The sequence below is a fragment of the Microcaecilia unicolor genome, chromosome 11 (assembly GCF_901765095.1).
Source record: "Microcaecilia unicolor chromosome 11, aMicUni1.1, whole genome shotgun sequence".
NCBI lineage: Eukaryota > Metazoa > Chordata > Amphibia > Gymnophiona > Siphonopidae > Microcaecilia > Microcaecilia unicolor.
Genome location: NC_044041.1, coordinates 195,232,616 through 195,245,501, shown reverse-complemented (window position 1 = coordinate 195,245,501; position 12,886 = coordinate 195,232,616). Strand labels below are relative to the sequence as shown.

Genomic DNA, 12,886 nt, shown 5'->3' with positions numbered 1-12,886 from the left:
AAATTTACAAATCTGTAAAAACTCCCTTGTCCTCACTGCTTCAATCACTCATACCATACAGTTTGAAATTGCTCACACTGTGTATTTATTGTTATGTAGTGTGGTGTATGGTATGAGTGACTGAAGCAGTGAGGACAAGGGAGTTTTTACAGATTTGTAAATTTGTGATGGTGTAATAAACAAATAAAGAATTGTTACATATTCAAAATAATCAGAGTTACTGGGGAAAGTTAATAAATATGCATGAGATCAATTTGCATACACTGGAGATCTAGCATATACAAAATTCATTTCATGTATGTTTATTGTAGAAAAGCCAGCTGGCTGTGGGATCCTCCGGGTAGATTTGGGACGTCCCGCTTTTTTTCTAATGAGAAAGGTTTCCTTTGTGCTTATTTGTACTTTTGAGGTGTTTTCAATCTTTCTGTCACCTCTCTCTCTCCTGGTTGACATTTATGCCTAAATAACCTTTCCAGAACATTCTGAAAAAATGTAAATGTTTTATAAAATAGTTGGGATTTCATGCTGAGAAGATGTCCCTCCCTTGTGCAGCTGAACAACTGTGAGAAACACAGCGTCTTTCCCAGATTGAAAACTTAGCTTAGTCACTTAAAACAACACAAGGGGGCAGTGTTTCAGTTGGATGCTATTGTTACAAAATGAAACTTAAAGTAGCATTTTTTTCTGAAAGGTACAGTACTTGATAGGGTTCCATGGAAGAGACGATTGATACTAAGGTGACACCTGAGTTTTTGATGTCATAATTGTGGTATGATGGCTGCAGGTTAAAATCACTTGATATCAAAATCCTATGACTAAAAAAATGCTTAGACACTGTTTAGAGTGATAATTTTTTCTGGGGACACCACAAAGCTCTCTCTCTGTCTCTTGGTTTCTCTTATAAAAATACAGCCTTTTGTTATAGCCAGTCTATTTCTTCTAGCAAAAAAGGTGTCAGTACTCAATGCTAGGCCACCCTTCAAGGGTGGGGTATCACTGAGGGACCCACCCCACAATAGCCAGCCCCCTGCAATCAGTCACAGAACCTACGACAAGGCAGAATTGGTGTGTAGAGCCTGAGCTCTTTCATTAAAACGTGGCGTCCATGGGTCAATTTTAGCAGACAATGGAAAGGTGCCGGTACTCAGTACCCCCCAAGTACCCCCTCAAAAAAACCCTTGGTTATAGCTGTCTTCTCCTCTGTACTCCATCATCCAGGAAGCTCGCTGCACTCCCCCAGACCATGCTCATGATCCCTGAAACCCACTGGGAGGGGAAGGAATTCTAGGTTTAAAATGTGTAATGCATGCAAAATGCCAGAGAAGGACAGAAATATGGTTCTGATGAGATTAGGTGATGCTGATTGAACAGGAAGAAAGAATCAGATATTGAGTGTGCTCTAATCTTTCATTATGGTCTCTCTCTCGCTCCCTTCTTTCAATGTCAAATGATCTCTCTGTATTTCTAGTTGCAGTTTCTTTCAATGCCAGACTTCCTCTTGCTTATCTTTCTTCAGTGCTCTCATCCTTTTTTTTTTCTTTCCCATTTTTGTGGCTGAACTGACCATCACTGCCTCTATCAACCAGTTTCCTGCAAATGACCATGGCCTGACACTGTGGCTACTGGCTGCTCACCCTCTCTGGATTAACAGAAAATTCATCTTCCCCTTGGCTGTGTCCGAGATGTCTCAATGTAGGGGGGTGAAGGGCTGACAGGTTACACCAATGTAGACAGTATGAGAATTAAAATCTGAAACCAGCAAAAAAATCAAAAAGAAAACAAAAAATAAACAAACAAAAAAAACTCACTTAGCTCAGATGTGGAAGTGCATTTCGTGAAACTGACACCCTCACTAATTACATTCCCCATACAGATTAACTGGGACCCCTGAAAGAAAGGCAACTTTTCACACTGGACATTTGACCAACAGTGCACAGCCAGATACATTAGAGAAAGGTCAGGGGAAAGGACTATTCAGAGTGGTAAACACAGCTAGTGAGGCTGAGGTCATGAGTGACATTATCATAGAGCAGGACTTCCCAAACCTGTCCTTCTGACTTTGCAGCCAGTGGGATCTCAGGATACCCGCAATGAAGATGCATAAGATAAATTCCAGTGTATAACAAATGTATCCCATGGAAATGTGGACACTCTGAAAACACGAGTGGCTGTGGCATCAATAGGAGAGATTCGGAAAGCCCTGCTCTAATTTGAGCACCAAGAGCAGAGTTCAAAATAAATCGAACACTGAGTATTCGGCAAGAGTTGACAGCTTTCCTATGAAAGAAAGAGATTTGTTTCTAAAATCATTCCTTTCTCATAACAAACTGTCCAGTGGAATCCAGATTCCGTGGCCTCCTCTGTGTGTGGATTGGATCGTCTCGTTCTTTAACACCGATGCATGGGAACATATTACTTATTTAATGTTGGGTTAAATTGTAGCAAATCAACATATACCAATCAGGACACAGAGTGCCAAATAAAGAAAAAAAAAAACCCACAGCAAAGGTTACAATATCAAACTCTGACTATGACAAACTTACGAGCAAATCACAGAACAGGAAAGCTTCAGAGTTATGTGTATAACATCTTATTCACACTTACAGTTCCCTCCCTCGCACTACCAAACCCAGCAGCTAAGTACCCTCCTCTCCCCCCTCCCCCCCCCCCCACCCCACCGCGGACATGCAGAGTTTTTCTTCCCATTTACTCCCTCACTGCAGGGCCCTCTCTTACTGTAGTTCCCCCCAAAACTATATACAAAATAATATTTGCGTTCCAACATATGAGCACATTTCACATCTAGTGCAAACCCTTTACCTCTCTCCTCTTCCTCACAAAAAGCCATTCAGTAGACAGAGAGAGCAGTGGAACAAGAGAGAGAATGTCCTGCCTGCCAAGCCAGTGAAGATTTGTGAGTGAATGGAGTGGCAACCCAGAGAGATGTTGCTATGATGCTGCAGTGTGTGCACGAATAATCTCAGGTGCATATCTCCAGTGTCTGATGGTTAACCCAGTAATTATATCTTCAGGGTGTGTAATGATCACAGGCATATCTCTGCAGTGTGTACTGGATAACCCACATGTATCTAAACTCTGTAGTGTGTGATGGATACAGGTTGGCCTTGCAGTGTGATGGACTGAGCCATATCCCTGCGGTGTACACTGGAGAACTCAGGCAGCATTGTGTAGTGTGTGATGGATACAGGTTGGTCTTGCAATGTGTGATAAATTCAGGCATATCTCTGGAGTGCACACTGGATAAATCAGGTAGATCTGTGTAGACTGTGATGGATACAGGTTGGTTTTGCTGCAGTGTGTGACTAAACACGGAGATGAATATGGTTACATTGTTGCACTGTAGAATGGATAACTAATTAGATCTCACTGTACTGTAAGATACATAAACATAGAACTCCCCAGAGCTCTACAAAAGGTAATATTACATCTCGTCACTCAGCTAGAATAGAAAACACAAGTATAGCTCTCCACAGAGCAGTGAGATCTGATTTTTCAGCTATAGACCTCAGGGTACTACAGTCCTAGTGTAGTGTCATTTTGCAGGGGGTGGGGCTAGAACCCCTCCTTTCCTTGTCAGCTCTAATTACTCTTTGGGCCACTTTGCTCCTCAGCTCAGCCAGCTTGTTGGTCATGAGCTCCACTTGAAGAGCACCTCTTCAGCTTCCCTGCCGTTGCTGCTGTGGCGTCTTCTACAGGTTGGTCTCCTGGAGTCATGCTGGTTTCTTGCCACACTGTCACTGAACTCAGACTGGGCCATGTTCTTGCTCTGGGAAGAACTCATTTGCCATTTGGTGGCAAAGATGTCCCATAATCCAGGTGTCTGCTCTGAGGCTACATCATCTTCAGGCTTCAATGCAAGAGGGCTACAACAATGAGAAGGGACAAATGGGTTGAGAAGAGAAGAAGCATGGCAGGACCTCAAAATAAAAACAAAATAAACATGGTGAAAGATACGGAGAAAAAGAGCAGAGAGAGGGAGAGGGTGCAAGAAAGATACTGAGAAAAGTTGGGAGAGAGCGAGAGAGAGAATAGAGGGACAGTAATAGAAGAAGAATGAAAATGAATATTGAAATGAAAGCGACAATAGAATAAATGACAAAGGGGGGTGGAAAGGGGTGGAAAAGCGTGGCAGGCCATCAGAGAGGTTAAACCAATTTTGCACCCATTGACTTGAAATTTCAGTACAATGGGCAAACTGGGAACGACTGCGTCCTGCATGACCTGGCACATAAGTCCCATCCTTCCCATTCCATGTTTTGTGTGATGGAAAGACCATCAGACTACAGCAATTTAGCAGAAAGGCCAGTAGAATGCCCACATGGATTGCTCTGCAAACATTCCAGCACAGTCTGCTTTTCCAGGACCACATGCTTACTGATCAGCGCTGGGCTCAGGAGTCAAGAGCTTGTGTTCATCCTCTTTATTAAACAAAGATGCCATGGATCTCCAGCCTCTAGCACCAGCTCCCTGTACCTGTGGGGAAATGAGGGAACACAGGGTAACATAGCACAACGCAGCACCTCCTGGAATGCAAATGGGACACAGTGTATGCACCAGGATGATGCCTCACAGCAGAGCTGGCCAGGACAAATGAAGATAAAAGGAGAAAAAAGATTGGGTAGTGACAGAGAGTCTGAGGTCAGACAGGAATCTGAGGGTCTTCATTTCATAGGCTTGTTCTTTTCTTCCATTTCACTTGCATAATTTGTGTCCATTTCATAATTAACAAATGAGGTGCTGAAGCTTGGCCAGATCCACAAAAAAAAAACATGTCCCATGTGAATCAGTATCTATGATGACTTCCTGAAATGGCCATCATCGTGCCTACCTCATTCCTGGTTCATGCTGCAGCAATGTGCCTAAAAATGCCCCAATATTGGCTTTATTTGCAAATGAGAACCATGAAGACAGCTCTGTAAATAAGGACCCTTGGGTTTCAGATTTAGGGCTAAGATGGCAAGTCTATAAATTGGCACCTCAGTTGCTAGGCACCCGATGCATGTAAGTGGGCCTGGTGTGCCCATGTTTCGATGCACCCTCTTATGCCATGTCAAGTGACGCATGTAATTCATAGTATTCTACAAACTAGGTGTGCATCTGGGAGACACACCCATATCCTGCTCATGCTCTGCCCTCTTGTACACCCACTTGCAGTCAAGCACTATCACGCTTATTTTCGAAAGAGAAAGGCGCCCATCTTTCGACACAAATCGGGAGATGGCCGGCCTTCTCCTAAGCCTGGCCAAATTGGTATAATCTAAAGCTGATTTTGGCCGGCTTCAACTGCTTTCCATCGCAGGGCCGGCCAAAGTTCAAGGGGGTGTGTCGGCAGTGTACCGAAGGCGGGATGGGGCGTGGTTAAGAGATGGTCAGCCTCGGCCAATAATGGAAAAAATAAGGCCGGCTCTGATGAGCATTTGGCCGACTATACTTGGTCCTTTTTTGTTCATGACCAAGCCTTGAAAAGGTGCCCGAACTGACCAGATGACCACTGGAGGGAATTGGGGATCACCTCCCCTTACTCCCCAATGGTCACCAACCCCCTCCCACCCCCCCAAAAAATTAAAAACATTTTTTGCCAGCCTCTATGCCAGCCTCAAATGTCATACCCAGCTCCATGACAGCAGTATGCAGGTCCCTGGAGCAGTTTTAGTGGGTACTGCAGTGCACTTCAGGCAGCCAGACCCAGGCCCATCCCCCCCCTACCTGTTACACTTGTGGTGGTAAATGTGAGCCCTCCAAAACCCACCCAAAACCCACTGTACCCACATCTAGGTGCCCCCCTTCATCCCTAAAAGCTATGGTAGTGGTGTACAGTTGTGGGGAGTGGGGGTTGGGGGGCTCAGCACCCAAGGTAAGGGAGCTATGCACCTGGGAGCAATTTGTGAAGTCCACTGCAGTGCCCTCTAGGGTGCTCGGTTGGTATCCTGGCATGTGAGGGGGACCAGTGCACTACAAATGCTGGCTCCTCCCACAACCAAAATGGCTTGGATTTGGCTGGGTTTGAGATGGCCGCCATTTTATTGGCAAAAACCAATGGTGGCTATCTCTAAGGGCAGCCCAAATGTTGAGATTTGGGCGTCCCCGACAGTATTATCAAAATGAAAGATGGCCGACCATCTTGTTTCGATAATACGGTCGGGTATGCCGCTTTACAGGGCCATCATTAGAGAAGGCCAGCTCCATTCAATTATGCTCCTCCATGTCTCTTAGGCGTTAACTTACAGAATAGCACCTCGTGCACACTGGTGCCTACCTGTGAATAAATGGCACCTTTGAAGTGCCTAAATGAAGTGTTCGTCTAGGCGACAGCTTATAGAATTGCCCTCTATCCCCGGATCTGTGCACAACTTAATGGATTAATGGGTTGTAAGAAGCATCAATTAGACACTTAATTGGTGTTAATAAGCACTTAATTGGAGTGGTACAAGGATTTCCTCTGGGCGCTATTCCATAACATGACAGCTAACTTTTCTCAAAGGGGGCGTGGCATGGGAGGGGTCTGGGCAGATCAGCAGAAAACAGCAGAGACGACCATGCAAAGACAGGAGTAGTGACAAGGCTTTAATTGTATCAAAGAAATCCTAAGCCCAGCTTTGATGCAGTTAAAGCATTGACACTAAGCCTATCCATGTGGTGGTCTGCTGTTCTCTCTTCTGCTGATCCCAGCCTCCACTTTGATTCGGTTCTGTTCTGGGGTACAGGTAAGTCATGGGCGTTCCCTGAAGTTAGGTGCCATGTTACAGGATAATGCCTATCTGCGCAACTTTGGATACTGGACTTATACCTGATGGAGCCAGGCATAAGTCTTGCATCCAAAGTTAGGCATGACCCGTGGGTCAGACACTCTTTATAGAATACGGGCTTCCCACAAGTCTTCCTGGTGCCTATGAATTCTATGAATCAGCATCATATACAGAATCCGGCCCTATGTGTTTAATGTGCCGAATACTGTTTGGGGAGGGGCATCCAGGAACCTTCACCTCAAGGACACCTGAAATGCCCTTGTAAATCATTTAATGGATATTCCACTCATTAAATCAACTTTGAAAATGAAGAGCAATAAATTGTATGGTAAAAAGTTGCAGAGTTTCAGACATCTCTAGCAAATCCATGATCTTATGACAGATTGCACTCATGAATTTCCCCATACTCCCATTAATTGCCCAATGACATTCACGGACTGTCAATGCATTCCCAAAACAATCTATAGCTCTTTAGCAGTCATGAACCAATGAGTGAAGCTCTTCATAAAACTGGTTAATAAATCCCAATAAATAAAAATCAAATAAATAATTGTCTGCAGAATCTAGTGACATGAATCCTGGAAAATGTTTGACGAATGACACTAATCATCTCCAGTTTCCTACAATCTACAAAGCAAATTAAAGGATAATTGGTCAACAGACTAGGTGAATGGCTAAAACTAAGACCCATTAAAGAAAGTAACCCTTAACAGAGAAAGCAGATGGGTTTGCTGAAACAGGAGTATTTGGGAACTCAACCAGTTTCTGGCTTGATAGTCCTGGAGCTGGTTGTATTTTGCAGAAGGCAGGTATCACACAATACTTCAAGAAGGAGTTCCAATATTCCCTCCAGCAAAGTCTCAAGGCTGCATAAACAAACTTTCAGAGAACCCTACTATGTTAAAGGTTTCAGTCATGCCCAAGAGGAAAGTAGGGTTCAGCAGACTGGCAATTCTAAAAGAAGGAAGCATGAATGACGTTGGACAGAGGTAAACTCAAGATAAATAAAGAAATATTTCCCGACTGACAGGGTAATGGATGTAAGAAACAGCCTCCCAGAAGAGGTGGTGGGGATCAAATCATTATCAGAATTTAAAATCAATGGATAATTATATTTGCAAGGAATTGATGGTAATGGAAGGTCTGCAGTATTGAAAATGGGAAGACAAGCTAAATCTTGAGTTCTGTATTTTTCATCATATTTCCCTCAGGTTAATTCATACCTCTAGATGTGATGTTGACATGTCAAGTGTATGGATTTATTATATATATTTGTTATTTTTTTGGATTTTGATTTATAAATAAATAAATGTTGCCCTACCTTTCGTGCCAGTTGAGATACAGAGCTGATCCCTTCCTCCATTTCAGCTGTGGGGTCAGAGTCCATAGGTTGGGGGTTCTCCCTCTGAAAGAGAAAGAGAGCATGCAGACCATGGGGACAGGAAAAGGGAAGGAGGGTCCACGGTGACCTTTTCTTCCAGATTAGCTGTGGAGCATTAGAAAAGCCCTGTGTCATTTATAAATGCCTGCACCTCCAGCACTGAGAAAACTCTTTCACTGTGTCCAGGGAAGGTTAATTTGAATTGAGTGTTTCTCACTCCCAATCATTTTGAAAAGTTGGTTTCTGAGACATAATTCATGCCTGCATTGAACTCATTCCCTCCCTTCTCTCACCCTTGGTAGCACTAAAGCCTTTCTCCTTCCGTCCCTCTGACTCTCTTTCTGGACAGGATCTATTTTCACCATGAGAGAGAAGACAACCTCCCGCTCTTTCTCATTTACCTCGTCTTGGAGTTCCTCATCCTGCTCATTCCCAAAGCTCTGCATCATTTTGGCTTTGTATGTTTTCCAGAAACCTTGACTCATGGTGATCACTTGGAGAGATTCTGACTTTCCAGCCAATGAACATCCACGTCTTGTTCAACACAGGAACCTCTTTACGTCCAAGCTGCTGGCTTTCAATCCCGGAGCAAATTTTGTTCTTTGGGTGAGTAGATCACCCAACAGTTTAACAAGATCCTCTGCAGTATGTCCACTTAGCCAACCAATCCTATTCCAGGTGTGTCCTGTCCACAACTGCGTCCACCAAGACCCAGAAGACCAGTCACAATGTGCTCAGCAGATAATAATCTAGTTGTATTTGCCGTTTTCTTTCTCAGTTTACTGGCTCAATTAGCTGTAAATCCAAGGAGCCCTTTCTTACAGCACCGTTTGTCAGCAATGAGTCCCTCCTTGAAGACTGCAGATCTCACTGCCATCCCAGGAGCCCTCACAGTCTCATCTGACAATCAGGTAGTGACAGAGATGCTCAGGTGACCAGGCATTCAGGCATCTTGCTCAGATCCAGTAACTTCATTAAAGTTGAAGGAGTTGAGAGCCTGAGGAAACCTGAGCCAACACTCCCCCCCCCCCCAACCTGCTCTACACATGATCTATGGCTTCAGCAGGTCCATGTTTTGCTCTGCTTGCCTTCTGAATTGGCATCACCTCCTGTGATTGCAGTCTTTTGCTAGGAGGAAGTTGCATTCTCACTTGGTTTGAAAGAGCTTTCTTCCAGCTTCACATTTCTTCCACCATCTCTTTCACAATTCGGAATTGCTTCAGCTTGGTCGTATTTCTCAAGATCTTTCGACCATATTGAGCCAATGTCAGGCCTTCTGCCCGTCAATGGTCATGTTTGGGATTGATTACTCACATTTTCAAATCTAAACTCAGGTGAGTTATATACAGGTGCATTAGGTATTTCCTTGCCCCGGGAGACTGAAAAATCCAAGTAGGAGCAATGGAGAGTGGATTGACATCCCAAAGATCATAAGCAGTAGGAAGAGCAGGGTTTGAATCCTGGCTTCCCAGAGCTGCTGCTCTAATCACCAGGCTGGAAACTCGAACATTTAGAAACCTTCAACCTTCATGAATGTCTTCAGTGTGGAGCGCGTGACTGGTGACCTTATTGTGTATTCGGCATCATTATAAAGAAGAACTTGCCAGTCAGCCCCAAGTTTGACCATATGCAGACAATATGACAATGCACTTCCTTTTTTGCTAAGGATAAGGATGACGTTAACCTATATATTAGTCATGGAGGGGCATAATCGAAAGGGGCAACCAAGTTTTCTTGAGGACGTCCTCGCAGAACGTCCCGGCGAAGGGGCGGGGAAACCCGTATTATCGAAACAAGATAAGTGTCCATCTTTCATTTTGATAATACGGTCGGGGTCGCCCAAATCGCGAAATTTAGGTCGTCCTTAGAGATGCTCGTCCCCGATTTTCGGCGATAATGGAAACCGAGGACGCCCATCTCAGAAATGACCAAATGCAAGCCATTTGGTCATGGAAGGAGCCAGCATTCGTAGTGCACTGGTCCCCCTGACATGCAAAGACACCAACTGGGCACCCTAGGGGCACTGCAGTGGACTTCAGAAATTGCGCCCAGCTGCATAGCTCCCTTACTTGTGTGCTGAGCCCCCAACCCCCCCCAAAAACTCACTCCCCATAACTGTACACCACTACCACAGCCGTTATGGGTGAAGGGGGGCACCTACATGTGGGTACAGTGGGTTTCTGGTGGGTTTTGAAGGGCTCACATTTACCAACACAAATGTAACAGGTGGGGGGGATGGACCTGGGTCCGCCTGCCTGAAGTGCACTGCACACACTAAAACTGCTCCAGGGACCTGCAAACTGCAGGACATCAGAAACAGAATGAAGCCTTTGCAGGAAGAAGAGGACCTCGGCTGGCGGGGATTGGGGCCTCCTGCCAGCAAAGGTAGGTGACGGCGGGGGAGGGTTGGCGGCGGGACGGGGGGTCGAGAGGGTCAGCGGCAGGAGGGGGGTCGAGAGGGTTGTTGGCAGGGGTCGTCAAAGTTGTCGGTGGCAGCGGCGGCGGGGGGGTCGACAATGGCGAGGGGGGTTGGCGGCGCTGGGGGGGAGGCTAAAATGTGCCCCCTCACCTCGGGCTCTGGACCCCCCTCCCGCCAAAGTCTGGCCATGCCCCTGGTTGAAGGCACTGTTATTTGCAAAGACATATTTTGGGGTTAAGATGTTGAAATGCTTTGATTTACAAAGATGATGTAACTGTGCCTTTTAATTATATTTGATGATTATATGTGTTTATGTGACTGTTACTAATGAATATATATGTATTTTTTGTAACTCAGTTAATAGGCAGGCTATAAATGGTAAATAAATAAATATCCATATAACTTGCACTTAACTCTTTTGGGTATGTTGCAATCCATAAGAAATAAAGTAAATCTGGCAGCTTAGGGGTCTCTCTCTACTTCCCTTTCACAGCATTGTCTGGGCATGTAACAGATATACCCAAGGCAGGGGTTCTCAACCCAGTCCTCAGGACATACCCAGCCCAGGTTTTCAGGATACCTACAATGAATATGAATGCAACAGATTTCTATAAATTGGAGGCAGTACTTGCAAATCTCTCATGCATATTTATTGCGGATCTCTTTAAAACCAGACTGGCTAGGTGTGTCCTGAGGACCGGGTTGAGATCCCCTGACCCAGAAAATGCATACCCTACAGGATCCCAGTCTTCAGCAGAAATATTCCCTTTCAGAGCATTGTCTGGCCAGGTAACAGATACACCCAGAGAATGCCTGCAGGATCCCAGTGGCTCAGCACCTCCCTGGAAGTATCAGCCAACACTTAAATTATTCCAGAAGAGACGGTGCTGTGAAGGTCTGATCTAGTTTCAGTGGATTCAGTTTCCCCTGGCGACAAACCCTTTTTCTTGTCTGTATTGATGAATGCTGTACATCCGTGTTCATGGCTTCAGGTCAGAAATCCAGAGTTAGTTAATAGGCCCTTAAGGTGCAATTTTCAGTAAACCAGCCAGGAATAAGGTATAAGCAAGACTTTCATAACCATATAATATGCAGTTCATTTTCAAGGAGAAACCACTAGTACTACTACTTATCATTTCTATAGTGCTACAAGGCATACGCAGCGCTGTACACCATACACAAAAAGACAGTCCCTGCTCAAAGAGCTTACAATCTAGATAAGACAGGTAAACAGACAGGACAATTAAGGGTAAGGGAATAGAGAGGTGAGGATAAAGTGGAGGAGTGGCCTAGTGGTTAGGGTGGTGGACTTTGGTCCTGGGAAACTGGGTTCGATTCCCACTTCAGGCACAGGCAGCTCCTTGTGACTCTGGGCAAGTCACTTAACCCTCCATTGCCCCATGTAAGCCGCATTGAGCCTGCCATGAGTGGGAAAGCGCGGGGTACAAATGTAACAAAAATAAAATAGATACTATCGGAGATTCTACATGGAATGTTGCTACTATTGGAGATTCTACATGGAATGTTGCTATTCCACTAGCAACATTCCATGTAGAAGGCTGCGCAGGCTTCTGTTTCTGTGAGTCTGACGCCCTGCACTCACAGAAGCAGAAGCCTGCGTGGCCACATTGGTGATCTGCAAGGGCCGACTTCTACATTGAATGTTGCACTAGTGGAATAGCAACATTCCATGTAGAATCTCAAATAGTAGCAACAGTGGAGGAGTGGCCTAGTGGTTAGGGTGGTGGACTTTGGTCCTGAGGAACTGAGTTCGATTCCCACTTCAGGCACAGGCAGCTCCTTGTGACTCTGGGCAAGTCACTTAACCCTCCATTGCCCCATGTAAGCCACATTCAGCCTGCCATGAGTGGGAAAGTGCGGGATACAAATGTAACAAAAAAAAAAAGGACAGGGCAAGTAAGCCGCAAAGTAGTTCATTTTGAAACTTCATTTCACATTCATGCAGGTATAAAAAATAGAGGAATAAGGACACAACTACGTGTGTACATTTGAAAATACAATTTTATGTAGTTTACTCCCTTGATATAAACACCCCCGCCCACCCCACCCCAAGAATACGTCTTTCAAGTTCAGTTAAAAGTGTGCATGCATTTCTCTGCCTCTTCAAGAGGAATTTTCATCCTTAGTAATGACCCAGTTAGGGCCCCTTGAATATTCATCTCCTCCAAAGTTGGGAGGGGGTGGGGTGGGGGTGCAACCACGGTCCTTGAGAGCCACAATGCAGTTGAGCTTTCAAGATTTCTACAATGAATATGCATGAGATTGATTTGTATGTACTGCACCCATTGTTGGGAAATA

General features: G+C 45.0%; 1 protein-coding gene across 1 annotated transcript; it reads right to left on the bottom strand.

Annotated features, from left to right (window-relative positions):
* Window positions 1-3,135: 3,135 nt before the first annotated feature.
* C11H1orf232 (chromosome 11 C1orf232 homolog) lies at window positions 3,136-8,805 on the bottom strand. The gene is given in 7 exon segments (XM_030219420.1): window positions 3,136-3,655; window positions 3,658-3,702; window positions 3,705-3,744; window positions 3,746-3,884; window positions 4,397-4,494; window positions 8,089-8,172; window positions 8,550-8,805. Coding segments are annotated over 7 exon segments (603 nt in total). The 5' UTR covers window positions 8,634-8,805; the 3' UTR covers window positions 3,136-3,542.
* Window positions 8,806-12,886: the final 4,081 nt, after the last annotated feature.